At 51.7% G+C, this 18,191-nt stretch overlaps 6 protein-coding genes across 6 annotated transcripts; 5 read left to right on the forward strand and 1 right to left on the reverse strand.

Annotated features, from left to right (window-relative positions):
• Positions 1 to 694: 694 nt before the first annotated feature.
• On the forward strand, positions 695 to 2,299 carry MIND_01186500 (Protein monoubiquitination-related protein; the record flags this gene model as incomplete). Its single annotated transcript, XM_037368377.1, has 7 exons — positions 695 to 921; positions 969 to 1,022; positions 1,070 to 1,142; positions 1,188 to 1,294; positions 1,338 to 1,445; positions 1,499 to 1,591; positions 1,639 to 2,299. The coding sequence occupies 7 exons, from the start codon at positions 695 to 697 to the stop codon at positions 2,297 to 2,299; spliced, it is 1,323 nt and encodes a 440-aa protein (XP_037215303.1).
• Positions 2,300 to 3,097: 798 nt separating this feature from the next.
• Positions 3,098 to 5,452, forward strand: MIND_01186600 (NAD-aldehyde dehydrogenase; the record flags this gene model as incomplete). Its single annotated transcript, XM_037368378.1, has 15 exons — positions 3,098 to 3,304; positions 3,352 to 3,415; positions 3,465 to 3,526; positions 3,589 to 3,675; positions 3,731 to 3,816; positions 3,843 to 3,935; positions 3,982 to 4,097; positions 4,152 to 4,235; positions 4,287 to 4,382; positions 4,439 to 4,923; positions 4,975 to 5,061; positions 5,115 to 5,168; positions 5,223 to 5,233; positions 5,288 to 5,346; positions 5,400 to 5,452. 15 exons carry the CDS (start codon positions 3,098 to 3,100, stop codon positions 5,450 to 5,452), a joined length of 1,644 nt encoding a protein of 547 aa, XP_037215304.1.
• Positions 5,453 to 5,708: 256 nt separating this feature from the next.
• Positions 5,709 to 7,172, forward strand: MIND_01186700 (uncharacterized protein; the record flags this gene model as incomplete). The annotated part of the gene is made up of 5 exons (XM_037368379.1): positions 5,709 to 6,390; positions 6,440 to 6,580; positions 6,634 to 6,728; positions 6,792 to 6,905; positions 6,963 to 7,172. The coding sequence occupies exons 1-5, from the start codon at positions 5,718 to 5,720 to the stop codon at positions 7,170 to 7,172; spliced, it is 1,233 nt and encodes a 410-aa protein (XP_037215305.1). The 5' UTR covers positions 5,709 to 5,717.
• A 3,179-nt stretch (positions 7,173 to 10,351) lies between these two features.
• MIND_01186800 (uncharacterized protein) lies at positions 10,352 to 12,872 on the forward strand (the record flags this gene model as incomplete). Its single annotated transcript, XM_037368380.1, has 6 exons — positions 10,352 to 10,721; positions 10,773 to 11,035; positions 11,084 to 12,172; positions 12,224 to 12,360; positions 12,408 to 12,515; positions 12,566 to 12,872. The coding sequence occupies 6 exons, from the start codon at positions 10,352 to 10,354 to the stop codon at positions 12,870 to 12,872; spliced, it is 2,274 nt and encodes a 757-aa protein (XP_037215306.1).
• A 243-nt stretch (positions 12,873 to 13,115) lies between these two features.
• MIND_01186900 (uncharacterized protein) lies at positions 13,116 to 14,006 on the reverse strand (the record flags this gene model as incomplete). The annotated part of the gene is made up of 1 exon (XM_037368381.1): positions 13,116 to 14,006. Exon 1 carries the CDS (start codon positions 13,986 to 13,988, stop codon positions 13,116 to 13,118), a length of 873 nt encoding a protein of 290 aa, XP_037215307.1. The 5' UTR covers positions 13,989 to 14,006.
• Positions 14,007 to 15,537: 1,531 nt separating this feature from the next.
• Positions 15,538 to 17,390, forward strand: MIND_01187000 (uncharacterized protein; the record flags this gene model as incomplete). Its single annotated transcript, XM_037368382.1, has 2 exons — positions 15,538 to 16,461; positions 16,512 to 17,390. The coding sequence occupies 2 exons, from the start codon at positions 15,538 to 15,540 to the stop codon at positions 17,388 to 17,390; spliced, it is 1,803 nt and encodes a 600-aa protein (XP_037215308.1).
• Between the last annotated feature and the right edge of the window lie 801 nt (positions 17,391 to 18,191).

The following is an 18,191-nucleotide window of genomic DNA, read 5'->3' on the forward strand; positions in this document are numbered from 1 at the left end:
GCCGGGCCGAACGATGAACGGGAATTTCGACATTGGATCCCTTTTTGAGCTTGTTTTGAGGTCGATCCTAGGTTGTGGAGGAAGCTGTACGAAGCTGTACGGCTGCGCGGGAGCTGCGTGGAGGCAGCTTCAGATACCCCAGGGCCACCAGTCCCAAGGCCAGTCCAACACTCGTTTTAGTTTTCCAGAAGACATTGTAATTTCAAAGCACCCACTGAACTCTGCCAATGAGAGAAAGATACCTGTTTCAAAATTCAAACGTCTTAACTCTTCAAATCGAGGGTGCTTCGACATATATCGATTCCATTCAAGAGTTACACGATTCCCAATCTCATCAAGTCAATGAGGATTTGCATCCGAGGAAGAAAAAGGGCTTCTGAGGGCTCCTGGACACTTCCTGGACTGGCAAAATGTCGAGATACTAGATGTCGTGGTACGAGGCTCGAGCGGGATGGGTTGATGTCGAGGAGCTTGAGGTGAATGATAGAGTTTGTGTCTCCGCGGCTTTTGAAAGAGTTGCTCGAAGTTGCTCGACAACTTTGAGTTTGAGAACACCATGATTAGCACGTCATTTCCCGTCACTCCGGATGCGGACCGGACTTGGGACCGGACAAGACACCGAGTCTCGTGACTCACACGTGAGCATAGGTTGATGCCCGCGGCCATCACTGAAATTTTTCTGCCTTTCCCCACCATGCCGGAAATCGCTGTTGGCGCACAAATCTTCGACTTGGTTTTCCATCCCACACAATCAATTGTGTACTCTGCGCTACTTTCTGGCCAAGTAAAGGCGTTCAAATATGGCGTCAATTCACACGAAGAGGCTTTCACACTTCGACCGTCGAAAAAATCATGTCGAGCATTGACTCTCACTGAGGACGGCACAAAGCTTTACGCTGCAGGCAAATCGAAGGCTATACAGTGAGAATCGACATTACTCCCGTGGTCTTGAAACTAACATCCACAAGCACAATTGACACTGCTTCTGGTCAGCTAGCTGAGACTCGAGCCACAGCGCATGAGTGCGTATACCTTTGTCACGTACAGTGGTTTAGCTTATATGCGAAAGAGATCCTATAAATCGCATCAAGCACGTTATGCCATGGCTTATAGCAAGCGGTGACGATTCAGGCGTTATCAAGGTCCTTTCAAAGTTGTTCTCGAAACCAATGTTGACTCTACCCCAGCTATGGGACCCTCGGCAACCCACCGAAATTCGTACCCATAAACAGCATTTCGATTATATATCGGATTTTTTGTGGCTACCGGACAAGCACCATCTGCTCGCGACAAGGTATGGTTGCGGTTGTCGGACGTTCATTACTAACGAAACATAGTGGGGATGGTACGCTCTCGGTCATGGATGTTCGCTCGAAAAAGTCCACACCGTTTGCCCAATCAGAGGACCAGGAGGACGAGCTTCTAGCGGCTACGACTATTCGAGGGTTTGTCGCCCGTCTTTCTTTCCCTTCGCGAGGCTCACCGCCATTTGTTGCAGCGGGACGAAAATTGTCGTGGGCACACAACTCGGAATTCTTTCCATATTCAACCGCTCAAGCGGGTATGGTGATTGCGTAGATCGCGTTCCGGGGTATGTGTGTTTGTTTGTGGGTACCCCCCGCTTAATCAACAACCAAGGCATCCCTCTTCGATAGATGCTCTCTGCTCACTTCCTCCCGCTTTCATCGCCTCTTCTTCGAGTCCTGGCATGGAAAACACCGTCCTTACTGGGTCGTCTGATGGTCTAGTTCGCGCAGTCCAAGTGCTGCCCACCAAATTGGTTGGCGTCGTTGCAGATCATGGAGAACTCCCTGTTGAGCGGCTCGCAGTTGGAGGGGGAGGGACAGATAGCGACACAGCCCATGAGGAGATCAAAACGGCCAATGCTTCAAGAGTTGGCAAGAGCAGAAACAAGAACGATGAAGAGGACAGTGACGACGAAAGCGAGAACTTGAAAACAACGCCAGGCCGATGGTGGTTGGGTAGTGCTGGTCACGACGAAGTACTGCGACTTACTGACCTCGAGAACTTCTTCCGCGATCCTGGCGCGGTCAATATCGAGAACGTGAGTGAGGAAGGAGACTCAGACGCGGACGCAGACGCAGACAGTGACGAGGAAGGGGTAGAGGATACTCAAGAAGCAAAGTCAGAGAGTTCGGACAGTGACGAGTCAGATACGGAAACTGCTCCACGCAAACGTAAACGCAAACAACCTAAAGACGTTCTGGAGCCAGAGACTAGACGTAAGAAGGGCCGCAACGAACTCGATGTTCAAGGCACATTCTTTGACGACCTGTAGCAAAACCCTTGACTCGCGTATCGCAATTCAACACGCTTCTCCCGATACTATATGGTTGCTGGATGGGCTACAGTCTCCATAAACATTCAAGTGTCGTTCGGTAAAACGGCCTTTCTCTGACTGGCCCCAACAACCGTCCGGCGTTGTCCTGATTCCCACCGACCTGGCTCCCCAAGAGAACACGCCCTTAGAATATCGCGACGACAAAGTTCATACTTGGGATTGTTCTCAGTATACTTCGCTAATGGCGCATATCTACTGTTATCGGAGTCTCATTGCTCTCCTGTCGAGGAGGCCAAGAACACATCATCTCTGTAACGGCTGACGCGCCATGGCTACCGACGTGCGAAGCGAGATCTGGCAGATGGCTGAAAAGAATCTCGATCATGGCAGCGCTCCTTAGGTAAGCAGCCACACGGAACAGCCGCATTCAGAAAGCCCAAAGCTTTAGTTACATTAATACCAGAGCTATACCATCCACTGTTTGTCTCTACCTATGATTACTCTCGCTTCCTCCAGTAGTCTTACCGCCACCATACCCAAGTTCTGAGTATTCAACTGCTGCTATCCAACCTACATAAATGTGTGCTCACGGCTCAGGGCACCCTTCTATCATCGTCGTCAAGTCGAAATTTAACTCTAAGCAAGGGCTTCACGCCGTCTGCAGCATGTATAGTACAAACAAACAAAGAGGAGCCTCGCACCAGCCTCTGCTGATCAGAATCGTATGCTGTGACGTCACGTGACCGGATCTTGGTCGCTCATCGTCAAAGCTTCGTCGTTCCACTCTTCATTGCCATGTTTCTCTCGCAGCGGGCCCTTCCTGCTCTGCATCTACAAACTAGACGAAACATTTCTACTCGAGCTGCTAATATCCTGTCCGCTCTCGATATTCCGACATCCAGCGAAGTGAATGGTGTTTTCGATGGTGAATGGAAAGGGGCTGGCGATGTGGTCGAAACTATTTGCCCGACCACTGGCGAGGTCCTCGCACACGTAAAAACAGTGCGCAAAAGGCCCCCAGTGCTAGCACACGTACAACCAATCTTTAGGCGTCTCCAGAGGAGCTGCATGTTGCCATTGGCAAAGCGCGCGATGCCTACGCGTTCTTCCGTCGTATGTTTTAAGTATTTTAAACAAGAGCCACGTTTGATACCACTGTCAGATGTTCCTGCACCGCAACGCGGCGAAATTTTGCGACAGATTCGCGAGGCACTTGCCAGCAAGGTTCAGTCTTCTCCTTCTGCTTTGTTGGCAGCAATGCATGCTCAACTGTTTTCTAATTCTAGCGCTCCGAGCTCGGCGCTCTCATTTCACTTGAGATGGGTAAGATCAGAACGGAAGGCGTAGGTGAGGTGCAGGAGTTTGTTGACATTGTAGGCGCCTCCGTGATGTTGCCCGCAAGTTGCGTGAGGATTAACCTTGCCGCAGTGTGACTATGGCGTGGGGCTGTCTCGCATGATGAATGGGCGTGTCATCGCATCGGAACGTCCCGGTCACTCGATCCTGGAAGGCAAGTCCTCTGATCTTATTTCTATTCCAGTCTTCTGATTCACATGGCCTCGCTAGTGCCCAATCCGCTAGGGGTTGTTGGAGTTCTTAGTGCATTCAACTTCCCAGTCGCCGTTTACGGCTGGTATGTCTATTTTGCTGTTCAACGTAGTCTATGCTCACAACGTTAGGAACCTTGCTCTTTCTCTAGCCGCGGGAAACGCCACCATCTGGAAACCCTCACCGACGACACCTCTCTGTGCAATCGCTGTGACGACCATAATCTCGCGCGTCCTCGAAAAGAATGGTATGATCTATTTCTATCTTTCATTCAGCTGATCGTTGAAACCGTAGCGCACAGGTATCCCTGGTGCAGTAGCGGGTTTGGTAACTGGAGACAGCGATGCCGGCGCAGCGATTGTCGAAAACCGCGACATACCACTGAGTCAGTGTGACTTTTCTCGGCTTAGAGCTTTTTGAAGCTAACTTCGCATAGTCTCATTCACAGGAAGTGAGCGAGTCGGGCGTATCGTGGGCAAGACTGTGCAGTCGCGATTCGGGAAGACGATCCTGGAGTTGGGCGGCAACAATGGTAACATTTTATTTTTGACAAGACTTCCATCTTGTTTGACCGCTGTCTTTCCTCAGCTGCGATAGTCATGCCCGATGCCGACCTCAAAATGGCGGTTCCGTCGATATTCTTTGGCGCGATTGGAACAGCCGGCCAACGCTGCACATCGACACGACGGCTTTACCTTCATCGGCAAATCGCTGACGAGTTCCTTGAGCGGCTTCAGAAAGTTTACTCGAAGATCAAGCCTGGTGATCCGCTAGAAGAGAAGACGTTACTAGGTCCAGTTCACACTGCTGCCAGCGTCGGTATATTTGAGAAGGCCGTTCAACATCTACGCGACATTGACGCCAGCATACTTGCTGGCGGCGCACGGTACACCGCCTCAGACATCTCAAAGAACCTCCATGGCGGCTTTTTCGTACAACCAACCCTGGCGGTCCCGAAAAGCAGTGACCCAGCCGATGCATTGTGGCAAACAGAAACGTTTGCACCTGTTCTGAACTGTGCAGTGTTTGATGAGCTGGAAGAAGCAATCGAGTGGAATAACGCGGTTCCACAGGTTGGTCGCGAGTCGCATATAGCTATGGTTGTATTGCTAACTGTTGCTTAGGGCCTATCTTCGAGTCTCTGGACGCGCGACATGAGGGGCGTTGGCAAGTGGCTAGGGCCTAGCGGATCTGATACTGGGATTGTCAATGTGCGCATCGAAACGTGGCTGGACGGCGTTTTACTGAAATTCGTCGATCATAGGTGAATGTAGGGACTAGTGGAGCCGAGATCGGTGCTGCATTCGGTGGCAACAAGGTTCGTTATCGCGATTTCACTTCAGAAGCGTATTGATAGTGTCTGCTCTACCAGAGTACGGGATGGTAAGTCACAAGTTGGAATCACTTGAGAGAACTGTTGCAAAAGATTGAATCTAGGGGACGTGAATCGGGAGGCGATGCGTGGAAGCAATACGTGAGATGGAGTGCCTGCACTGGTACGTCAAGGGAGAGGGAAAAACTGGTTTACACCTCTGACTGCGGTCGACAGTAAATTTCTCGGACGCGGCGCCTTTAGCACAAGGGGTAGATTTTTCGTTGTGATGGGGTTTTGGAGGTCGGCAAAGTAGCGCCGAAGGCTCAGTTGGAATGAGGCCCTATCTTACCCCGTTTGGTCACGTTTGAATTGTCATCAGCACGCGAATGACGCGGCGTGGGAATACAGTGGGGACATGGTTACGAAGGGGGGCTGCACATGGGAGCCCGGCAAGTCAGCAATTCGATGATCGATTCTAAACGAAATGAGCGATCCGGTTTATAAACTTGGCTGGTCTGTGAGGAAGCGACTTGACTTTTCACCGACACGACAATGGCTGCAGCGGACGATCTGCCCTGGCCCGAGCTCGGAAACGTCTCCCGCGGCGCAACAAGAGGGAATCAAGGCCAAAAGGGTGTACTAGGCCCTCCAGACCGGGAAGGGCGCTGTGTTCTCCAACTACGCGTTCAACCGGGGGTGCTTGCTGTCCGTCTTAATGCCCAAGCCAGCGACTGGTACCGCACTCTTGACAACGAGGTTAACCGCGCCCTCAAACTCACCAAAACCTTCTGGCGAAAGGCTCGTAGGAGACAGGACTACGATGCACGCGCTGACCAAGACCACATGGAGCTTCACGAGTGGCTACAACAGCTAAAGGACAAAACCATGTCCCACCTCGAACTCCTTATGCAAAAGGGCGACATTCAGGGCCCCCCATACACCATGCCTGACGACATCGAGCTGACGTTTTTGCGCAAGTTCATTGAGCGGCAGGCCGCCGGCGTCGAGCATAACCCTCGCTTGAGAAACCCGGGCCATTCATCTTCTTCCCATGCCCAGCCGCCCCAACCTCCGCCACCCCCCGAATCTTATCCTATGCGCCCCCACTCCAACTCGGTCGACTCGCCATCGCCTGAACCCTCAGAGCGCACATATCCGCCCACTTCGCGCAACTCCGGCTCCCCAGCGGTCCATTCGGTCGACTTGCAAGAATCAACGACAGCTGGTGTGTGGCGTTTATTAGACTGTTTCTCATCTCCTGACTCATTTTTCAGCACTCCACAACTGTCGAGCAACTTTCTTGCGTGCGCAAAAAGATTCCCAGGAGGCTTTCATCCGATACACCAACTGCCTCGAGGCGGAACGGCAAGCCAGGGCCGCTTTGGGGGCAGCCGAGCAGCGCCATGAAGATTACAGTGAGTCTCATTGGCTCTTTGATTGTCTAGGCCATCTAATGTGTCCCTCCTAGTGGCAGCGCTTATGGCCAGAAACCAGGCAGGCGGGGCCGATGCCCAGTCTCGCCACTCTTCTGTCTCTGGCGATGAACCCAGTCCACGCTACGATGTACCCTCTTTACTTGTTCCGGCAACAACGTGCTGAATGGGCGTGTTTTTTTTTTCTCTTCAGGACTTCCGGACAGCCGACGGGATGCGATCGACGCTGCCAGCTTCGAAACAAATGGACTGGCCAGTGGATGGAAGCCAAGGCCTCTACCCGACCGAATCTTCCAGCCATCTCGATGTGCGCCTTCTTCTCCCTGGTTTTTCTATTTGATGGTCTTATCTGATTTTTTTCTAGGACCAGAGCAAATCCCGCAAGCATTCACGCACGTGGGAGCACCACAATGGTCTGCAAGACGCGCATTATAACGATGGGCCATATTGTCACAACGGCCAAGACATGGCGGGACTCTCCGGCCAGCCACCCCGAAAACGAGTGCATCACATGATGCCGACCTTCGACGTTCTTAGCGGCGCCGCGCTTCAGTCGAACATGCTACCGTCATAACCTCTCCCTTGCATGTACTTGTAATTATCCCTCATGTATACCACCAACCCAAGTCCAACGCATGATCCTAGCCATTTTGCTTTGCTTATAAAACCTAGTTCTTATATCGCTCGGTGTAGAATTTAACACGTCCCTTCATCAGTATTAATAGTGTATTATAATATTTTTTGTTTCTTTTTTTTTCTCTGCCTCTCGTGAAATGGTATTCAAGCCGGGAGATCGTCCGCCACCGTTTTTCACGCGAGGTAGGCCAACATTGGAGGCCCATGCGCACAGCGTGACCCGGGGGTGGTGGCTCCGGAGGATCTTCAAGCTTGGGAGGATCAGCTGAAACGGCGATCATGTAAGCGTGGACCAACGATGATCATCTGCAAGATCAGACTGCCCCGCAGCCCCCTCTGAGTCTAAGGGCCCTCTTTGAGGTTTGGCCAAAACAAGTTCCATCATGGATCACATTTCGTAGGTCAGGGCGGCGTTATCAGGATGACTATGGTGGTTGAGCTTCTATGGTAGCGCTCAGGCTGTTGGAGCAGAAGGTTTTTTTTACTTTGTTTACTCTCTTGGATGCATCCTTAAACCAAGAATGTTTGTTATCTGCTACGGGCCACGGTGGAAACGCCAAGCGTGTGTATCTGAAATGCTTCTCCCTAACAACAATGGACTGCCCCGTGCGACTGCAGATTACCTGGGCTCACAATTAGCTACCAAAAATGTGAATAACTCCACGATTTCATCCAGAGAATACTTGCCATTGTTGAGCAGGCATTTCGCCAGTCATGCAGTAGCGTAATGGTATGTGCTAGTAGTGATCCAGACCATGTAGTCTTCGCAGGCCACCCTCGTGGACGCAACCAGTTACGTGCTCGAGTTTTGCTTTGTGGACCCTAAATGCATCCGAGAATCGCAGAGGTGCGACGGTCGGGTCCGGTTGCTTTCTCGAGGGAAGGCGTAACAACAACAACAAGTCCTGGACTTAGGACTGAAATTAAAATCTGTCTTCGTTTCAATCCATTTCATGGGTTCACTAACGGTGTCACGGTAACTTCGAGTTGTATTGCATGCCGATTCAGACCAGTTCTTTTGACCAGTTTTTTCCTTTCCCACTTCAATACCACTTGGGCCTTGACTTGGGCGATCATGGACCATGACTTGGACCATGACCGGCAGGCGGTGGCGTACGTTGCCTTGGCAGACGGAGAACAGTCACCGGCGACATACTTCGATCGCCACTGATCATCAGATCCGCCCACCGGAAGGCCGACGGAGGGCGGGATTATTCAATTTATTAGCGGGATGGATCACCGAAGATTGGAAGACTGCAACAAGAAATTTGTCGGATAGGAACGGGCTGCGACTAGCAGAACGAGCACATGACCTCCGAGGTGAGACCGTCTGGCAGTCAGCCAGCTCTGGAAGTTGACTCTTTGAAGGATCACGGATCGGATCCGGAACTGTGAATCATCCGATAACTCTCGGCTTCGGCGTTTTCCGCATGTGACACACCGGAGTCGCCGATTGAGCTACTGTCGGTGGGTTGATCAGAATTAATTGCCTACTTACAGTAGAGATGAAGCGAAGTAGGTACAAGTTGTTGGTTGCTGGTGGCAGCATGCGCCATGCCACTTCTGGGAACAGTAGACATTGCTGTGGATCGAGCCAGAATAGCTATTTTGAATTGTGCAACGGGTTTATCGCTGCCGAGCGTGTTCACTACATCGGCGCAGATTAGCGTTCCAGCGCCAGGTGAAGATTGGACAACGTCACCGCGGAGAAACAAATTGTCTTATGTTGGACAACTTACTCAACGAAATCAACAAGAAAAGAATACGCCAGATGAAACGCGACGTGCAGCTTACGCGGCGCAGCAGGTTCGAGTCTTGCGTCAACAGAAGAATCTCAGGACAACCGTGACGCGAGAGGCAACAAGGAATGATTGAAGTCAGATTGAAGTGGGTGGACCTTGAGAGGCATTGATCAGCCTATCCGGAATCGAGCAAGCCAAACAGATTGAAATCGGAAAACTTGAGAGCAGTATAAGCAAGCAGCGTGAGGCGGCGTCACGATGTCACGCGAGCTTTCTCTCAGTTTACAGTCATCAACACGCTCGGCCACGGATAATGCTCGCAAAGATTTTCTGACGACACACAAGCCACTCGGGTACCTCTCACTCTCACCATGGTCTTATCGCCTCCGATATCTTGTGCAAAATCCGATTCATTTTCGCAAAATGACGAGTCCGAGTCTAACAAGATCTTTGGCATGCCTGGCCCGTGAGCGGGAGTAGATACTAAAAGCGTTACCCTTAGAGGCCTCCGGCATCACGGATTATCAATGCTCAGCTGCGAAAGTTGACTGCAATATATTTTCTACCAACACGTAGCCCAACATTGGTAACACCAGATTCAATTTTATCAAATCTTTGGAGCTGCAACTTTGGAAGCTTTCCGGCTCTCTGTCATGTCCTAATTAGGGTTCCTACTACAATCCCATTGCAATCTTCGCTGTCAATCGCTCAAGTGTTCAACCCATCCAAGCACCAAGTACACACTGCATCCCGATCAGTGGCGGTCCTCCCGATCGGACGAGGAAGATTGGAGAGCCCGGAATCAACCCCCTACTTGGTTGGGGCGGATCAAGCCCAAGGGTCCCGAGGCAATTGAGCACCAAGACTGAGCGGGTTTTGGAGTCCACTTTTCCCGTCGACGATGGTGTGACTTGTATGCGACAATCCGAAGTACTCGGAACTAGTCAGTCCTCGCGCCGTAACAAAACACCCGCCTTGGATTCGCAGATTCAGACTCGAATCAGACGGCAGTTCCGACAATTCAAGTACATTCTGAGTTACTAGCATCAAAGAGCGAAAGGAGTACATATCAAGTCCCTGTTTTCATCTTCTCTTATACTATCATATCCTTCATCGCTGCGCGTTGAGCCCAAAAGGTTAGCTGTCAATTGCAAGAACGATTTGTAAGGTTCCGAGTCGGTAGTTGGCAGGTGTACATTGGGCGACTTCCGGAAGCCTCGCGGATCGAATTTATTATATATAATGGACCTAAAAGCGCCCACAAGCATTTCGCCCTCGATTAACCTCACAACAAATTGAGAGAGGAAGACTTTTTGTCGCCACGTCGCAGATGCAGTGTCCGCACGTGATCGACAATTTCTGAGCTCTCCCACTGATGCTTGGCCCGGCTGGGTCGCTTCCCCTGCATTCCTCTGCCGTCCGGGAGAAAGAGCAGCTCAGGCGTGCCCACAATGGAGGACCATGGATACAACCTGTCCTAGTACCCATTCCTGGTGTACAAAATCGTCGTTTACGTCTGCCTTTGCCTGCACTTCGTTTACGACGACAACGAGGGCCTTTATTGGTCTGCTTCGCCTGCATGGCAGTCGTCTTCACCGTCGTTCTTGTCTCTCGGTCCTTTGGACGAAATGAATGGGACCAGTCTTCACGAGGAGAACCACCCACGCTCGTTTTCCGCAAAGAAGACCTCCAGAGGATATGGCAGTGGGAGATTGCGAGCGGGCACTTCCCGAGTCGGCACAGCAGTCCGTTTAACTTTGCTCTCGCTCATTTTCGAATTGGCTAACGTATATCAGTCCCGAAACAAATTGGCATCGTCGAGCCTCCTGTTAACCCTGCTATACCACCGAAATCCCGCACAATAACCCCCTCGAGATATAGGCCCGCCTCCCCCGATGCTGCTAATGCAGACACAGATACCCTTGGAGTCGGCCCTAAACGAAAATACCCAAACATTCACAGCACACCTCCTCATGTCTCATTTCCCCCACGCCCGATACCAGGGAGCATTGCAGATTTGGATGTCATTATGAAGCATTGCGACTTTTCGCAAGGGAAGGTGTGTTCCTATTGTTTCTGTTGTCTTTCTCAACTTGATCCGGCAAAGTATGTCCGCGATTGTCTGGAAGTGTTACGGATGGGCGCCGGTCTCGACAACGGCCGGAGAAGTCGACGCGGAAGCTTCGAAGACTGGAAATACATCTACTTAGAAGAAGCCAACTCTACAACGTCCGACGTTGAACCCACAGACGAGGACCCCCTCCAGACGCCCATTTACCGGCCCGCAGCTGCCAAGGAAAAGGTCAAAGATCGCGACAGCGAACTCCTTAGAAAGCAAGGCGCAAAATGGGAGCCTGCCCTCACACTTCCTCCTCCCCTCACTCCTCGTCCCCCGACTTCGCTTAATGAATCCTGCGACTCAGACGCCGAAAATCCACGCCTCTTTCATATGTTCTGGACAGGGCCATTCACAGACAAGCCCTATTTAGCTTTGCTATCATTTCTTTTCTCCCAAAACACGCGATTACACGAACCTGCAAAAACCCTGGAATCTACCACTGTGTGTCGACCACAGTTCTGGTTATGGATTAATCCTGGTCCAGCTGCGTCGGTACCTAACCCGACGGCACTGCAGGATATGTTTGCAGAGTTGAAAGAAAATCCATGGGCAGCGCCATTTTTGCACCCTCGCTTCCACGATGTCATCCGGTTCAAGTTGTGGAATACGACAGAGAGACTTGATGCAATTGACGAAATTAGAGACGAATGGAGAGATCTGCGCGACATGCTGTTCAATTCGGGCGGGCACATCATCAGTGTTCCGGAAGTCGAGGAAAGCGCGGCGCAAAGCGTTAGTGATACGACAAACACAACTACCGATGCCCAGCCAACGAAATCGAACGATATGCTACATCGTACCGGCTCAAAGTCGTCCTCGGAATACGACCGCATGAGCGTGATTCTCTCTGACATGGCGCGTTTCGTTCTATGCCATACTTTTGGCGGGGTTTATTTGGACGCCGATACGATCCTTCTACGTGATTGGGAGGAGCTTTGGAACAACAAACGGGCGTTCGCATATCGATGGTCGCGTTTAGAGAAGTACAACACGGCAGTTTTACGCATGAATCGCGGGTCTGCGCTGGGAAGTTTCCTTTTCCGGACCGCGTTACGCAACGGACTGGATTTCCATCCTGTAGTTATTATCTCTTTATCTTCCGTCTCTAGCTGACCTTGTCGGTATCAGATGACGGTTTCACGATATACCGCAGACGCATACCTCGAAGGTCTTCTCCTCCGTCTTCCAGATGCACTGTTCGATGCTGCTTGGTTGAATACCGAATACTTCCAGCGGGACCGGCCACCACAACCTTATTTCACCGAGTGCGTCTACTTGTTCTTTAAGAAGTGTTGTCTCATTCATGATGTAGATTTGGCGACTTTTTCGACACGCCTGAGCAAAACAGCGCGGCGCCACAGGCACTGGGGATCGAGGGCTTCTTCAAGGGCTCATATTCATACCACTTCCACAACTTTTGGTGCATTTTCTTCGTCTTTTAGTGTTGTGGCGTGTTCTGATCGTATGCAGGTGGAAGCCATTTGACCCAACCCGCAACTGGCCAGATCTTGGTCCGCAATTCATCAAGGGCGAGACCGCCGCCCGGAAGGCGCAAGCGCTGGAGCAGCAACAGGAGGCGGCGGCACAGCTTGCGCTCGACTGGAAGGAAGACGACGAGCAGCCGCCGAAACGACAGGAATTGGACCCTTTGAAAGAGAGCGAGACCGTCGCTGATGACAAACGGGATCTGGACTGGTCGGCGGTGATAAAACGGACGTTCGAGTCGTACATACGGGGCGAGCGGCCAAATCTCTACGGAGAGTGGTTGATGTGGTAGGGTCATGCTAATAGATTAGGTTCTTTAGTTGTACGCATGTTATTAATGTAGCTATCGAGTGGATTTTTCGGGAATTCAACAGCCACAAAAGTAGTCTGAGGAAATTCCTCTGTTGCGTGGAAATAGCTGGAGTTCAATTCTAATTACCAAGTACAGTATCTCTAAATCCCTGTGAAATGAGACCTCAGACAGTAAACCCCCAGCGATACACTATAGATACACACACTGCCAGTCTAATCCAAATCATGTCCGCTCAATAAGATGCACAAGCTCGTCTAGGCCCTCTCTGCTCAATAACCCCCGCCAGCCACGCTGCAGCCCTTCCGGATCCTCTTCCGGGATATCATGCCAACGCCAAAAGAGCCGATGCACCCTTGTCGCTGCCGGGTCTGCCTCACTGCTCATTTCCGTGTCCGTTTCTGTCTCGGGGTGGATGTGGAGGTATAGAAAGAGTCCGATACTGAATGCGTCGACAGAGCTCTCTGGAGGGGCCACTACCGCGATGCGTGTGGTCTTGATTCCAGCGACGAAGGAGGATAGCAGGTCGAGATGGGTTGGCAGGAGTGTCGTCATCCCGTTGTCGTGGGTGTTTCGTGGTAATTCTAGAGTAAGCGTTGAACTTGAGTCCTCTGAAGGCCCAGATATGCGGACAACACCCGGTAAGGCATCTTTACCCGTGTCCAGAACAACAAGTAGCCCGGATTGTCGCCCTAGTTGTTGGGTGTAGATGGGAGAGGGTGCTGCCTCTAGGCTCAAGTTGGGAGGGGACTGTAATATACGCGGCACCACTGGAACGACAATGGGGCTAGTTGCATACTGGGACTTCTTTGACTGAGAGCCCGATGACGAGCTCGACGCGTTATGCTCGCCCGCTGTTGTCATCCGCAGATTGCATCCTGTCGCCAGCATCGTCGATATGCCTTTTGCTCTCCTCGCGTGCATATTGGGATTGCGTGGCTGCTGGGGCTTCCGTCGAGGCAGATTGGAGATGTGTGGCTGCAGTGGTCCCTTGGCCAGCGGGACATTGGCTCTTGCGATGTCAATGGGTGGTGGCGTCATAACTAACGTCGATGAGGCTGACGAGGCCGGGAGGGGTGAAGATGGTTGGGTGGACATTGCAGAGACAGTGAAGAGGCAAAGAGTGGACGGCAGGGCACGGCTGCCTCAGCTGAACGTCGTGGTTACTTGATAAGAGCGATGGAGCGAAAATAACATGAGCCAAACGCGTTTGATCGGAGATTGACCTGCCGTTGCCGAAAGTGGCTTCTTTCAAGATATGCAACGCCTCGCTGCGTTATCTTTGACATGACCCCCAATTTACCGCGAGTGAATCATTGATTACCAGACGAGACTACAACAGACTATGATACAAAAATCCAAACAACATCGCACTCAATGACGAGGGGAATACGAGGGCTTCAAAAAGGTGCTGAGGGTACGGTTACTAGGCGGATAGTAGTTGAACACCTCGTCTGGGCGGATCGAATCCGGTGGGGAGACTGGCGACTGGGAGCGGGGACTCGCGTAGTACTTTTGTGACCCAGAGGGGGGGGGAGAAGCAGGATCCCGAGCGGGAAGGGCCGCGCGAAGGTGAATGGGCGGGCGTTGTGTACGGGGTTGAATAAGGAGACGATCCCAGCCCCAAACTGGAAACGGACGACTGTGTTGGGCTCTGGGAGGGTTTCCGGCTGCGACGCTGGGACGGGACAAAGGGCGGCTCTAGGAGATGGTCGGGCGTTGGTGACGGAAGCCGTTTGACTGGCGTCTGCGGGCCTTTGTACATGAGCGGCATAGGGGTAAGCGGTTTGGGGTTTCGTGCGTAAGGGCTTATGTCGACGGCGTCAACATCAAGGAAGGTTGGGGCGGGTGTTGGTCGTTTCGGCTTGGTCCTCGGGGTGGTTGGTGCTCCACGACCAAGATTGGGCATAAATGCTTCGACAGGACCTTGCCCGATAGGATTGCGCGCATAAAGCGTGATATCAACCGGAGCGACAGTGAGGAAGTCGCCTCCGACAGTTTGAGGGGAGCTATGTTTTGACTTCTTGGACTTGGAAGGTGTCACGGGGGCATATGGGTAAGGTAGGCCAGACATTCTTGAGATGAATTAGTTGTGGAATGGAACGAGCAAGAGGAGCAATATACTTCAAAAAAATTGAGAAATGAGACTTGAAAGAGAGTGGAGCGAGCTAGCGCTGAGAGACACGGCGACAGAGAGCGTTGGGGTGGAGTGATGTTACAACGGGCGACCACAACTGCTTTTATAGACAGGCAGACAATGCTTCTGAGGAAGGCAAGAGGTTCGTGGTTGTGCATTGATCGCATGGTTGCGCTTTGATTGAGAGCCGACCAACAAAGCATGGTCTATGCGGTCTTCGTGGGCTACAGTTACAGTGCTTTGAATTCCGGGAAAGTGAGCATAGAGATTCGACAAATTGATGGTCTATGGGCATAGTTTGTTCATCTCAGTTGAAAGTCGCTCTAGATTTAGTTGATCATGATAGATGTTCTTGCTGTTGACAAAACAAGTCAGTCAACAAATGTCACACCTGTGACCGCTACACACAAACTTTGCTCTTTTACTTAGCGACGCCAAAGCGCATCGCCTACTTAACCTTAATCTCTTTACCACCCACGACAACTATGGCCTAATCGAGCGCAACGAATCATGTCCAAACCGGCCAGCTCTCGCAGCAGTAGGCGGTCTTACCGTCCAACGAGCTCCACGAGCTCCACTGGTCTTACGACAGAATACGATTACGCTGCTGCCTATGGAGAACCAGCACTTTCGGATGCCTCCTCTGACGAGCAAATAGCGAGAGCGATTTCAGAGTCAAAGAAAACGGTCCATCATCGAGCACCCCCGATTTCGCGCACCTCTTCGGCCTCTTCTTGGACATTCGTTGGGGAAGAATCGCCTAGTCGCGCAAGCTCCATTTCCAATGGATATACGCCCACCCCAACCCCGCGATATGCTGCTGACGAGACCGTAGCACGTAGTCTTGCAAGGTCATGGAATGTGGCTTCCCTCCAATCGGACATTATCCACAATCCCTCATTCTCTCCCTCGAGTGGCCCGCCACTCGTTGTACGCTCCCCTTCCCCAGCTAGGTCGTCAATTTCCGCTTCGACCTCATATACGTACCGCTCGCCACCTCCAAACCGGCCTTTGTCCCCATTATCTCTTTCCGCGCGCTCACTATCGAGTGTTGCGTCACGTTCTCCTTCCATAACCTCCATTTCCTCCGTCGCATCAACACACTCTAATGTCTCTGCTAGCATTGCTTCCATCATATCCAGTGTCGCCCGTTCCTCCCGGCATGAACCACTTGACACTGCTACCCGTACCCTCCGAGCATCTCTCCCGCCCTCTCTGTCTCGTTCCGTATCGTCGTCCTCATCTTCTATCAAATCACCACGGGCAGGTTCCGTCCGCTCGTTGGCAACATCTTCGTCACGAAGAAGCACATCAAGTGTCTTGGACGCGTCAGAAAAAACTGCCCTAGCCCGCCTCCACGCGGTCGTTGCAAAATCCATACCTTGTGCCAACCCGGGGTGTGGCGCCCTGATCCCGCCAGCTACATTAGATACCGTATGTTTCTTTCTCGCCATATTTCTTGTTTATTGACACCTTGACCACAGATTTCGTTCCCAGCTATTATCTCCGACCTTTCGCCTCCACGCGCGTTGTTTGCGGCCCTCCACGCTCGATGTCCAACTTGCACACAGAACCACTGCCGCGGTTGCGGCCAGCCAACGGGTTGCGCTGCCGATTGTTGTTGTGCCCCGACACCAATTTATTCGTCGCCCGCTCGCCGGTTAATAACTTATCCCGCGACCTCTACTGCCTCACCAAATTACGACGAACAATTTACCCCGCCACCGTGTAGTGTCCCCACTCATTGTCCCGCTGTCCGTGCGCTTGGGGCACTTTTCGCGCTGTTTGCATTTGACCGAGCCCATGTCGCAATTTCCCAGCATGGCCGGTCAGCTGACAAGGCGCTCATTGGACCGCTGCACTCATTAACATTCTTCATTGCGCCACCTCCTCACCATGCTGGGACTCCTCGCGGAACTCAAGAGCCTGTTTTCGAGGTGGACCCGGCATTACCCGTGCTGGTCCGGCTTTCCCGTGTGCCAACCTATGCCGCGAGTCTCTTACGAGCGGAGGCAGATGTGGGGCGCTGGATAGACCGCGCGCCGGCGTATAGCGCGATTCTCCGTGTTTTACGGGCATTGGGGGACACGGCTGGCTGTCGCTCAGTTTTGACCAAACCCATAGCTGTCTCCGCCGAGTCGGGGTTGCAGTTGTGGACTCGCAATGGGGAAGTCTCTGCTGGCAGTGCATTTGATAAGGACACGCTGCGTGGACTGATCAGGCGGCTGGAAGGCGCGAGGGCGGCGCTGTTAAGGCTGGCGGGGGCCCTGGAGTTTGGCCCGACAGTGCGGCAGGCACATGCGCTGTGTGATGGGGTGTTGTATCTTTTGTTGCAGGATGCACTGGGGGATGCGGATGAGTAGAAAATCAAAATTTGTAGTGTTGTTGTAGTCTTAGATTGTATCTCCGAGTTGTTGTTGCCTGTGTTTTCAATGCCTTGGTGCTTGTTGTCGAAGTAGCTCACTTGGAAAAGTCATTGCATTATTGTTTGACTGTTTGCCGTTACATTTGTTGACGAGTTCATCGATCTCGAATTCCCTTGCTGCATCAACGATGCTGAGTCCTGCTAATCACAAATAACACCCGAGAGTTCTGTATACCTTGCAATTGAACACAACCATTCCAGAGACCCAGAGACAATCAAGACAACTTGAAGAACTAAAAGCTTGGCCCAGGCCTAGGGTTGTCAGATGTCCATAGGATTTCCGTAGTACCTACAGTGCCTACTGCAGCTAAAAAAGCCCTTGTGAGTCAAGGGAGTATAGTAAAGCTCCTTCTGATAACATAAGACAGAGCCTAGATTAGAGAGAGACTGTATAATACTTCAGGTCCAAAATATTCACGAGTCGCTATAGAAAACGTATGGATATCAGGTAGATATGGGTGTAAAACATGATAGAGAGGCTAGTATAAGGCGCAAGAACTTCGTGGAGCTCAGAGACATATATAAATAAAAGGAAGAGCAAGGTGTGGCAACCTGGCGCGAGCGAACAAAAGGTCACGTGGACTCAGCCGGAATCGAACCGGCCACCTCTCGCATTCTTGTGGTATTGTTATCCCATTTACAACCATTTCAGAGACCCAGAGACAATATTAATAAAGACAACTTGAAGACTAGATAGACAAAGCTTGCCAGTGGCCCATCAGGATTGTTTTAATTTGTC

Source organism: Mycena indigotica (genome assembly GCF_014461135.1).
Source record: "Mycena indigotica strain 171206Taipei chromosome Unknown Mind.scaff0011, whole genome shotgun sequence".
In the NCBI taxonomy this organism is placed as follows: Eukaryota; Fungi; Basidiomycota; class Agaricomycetes; order Agaricales; family Mycenaceae; genus Mycena; species Mycena indigotica.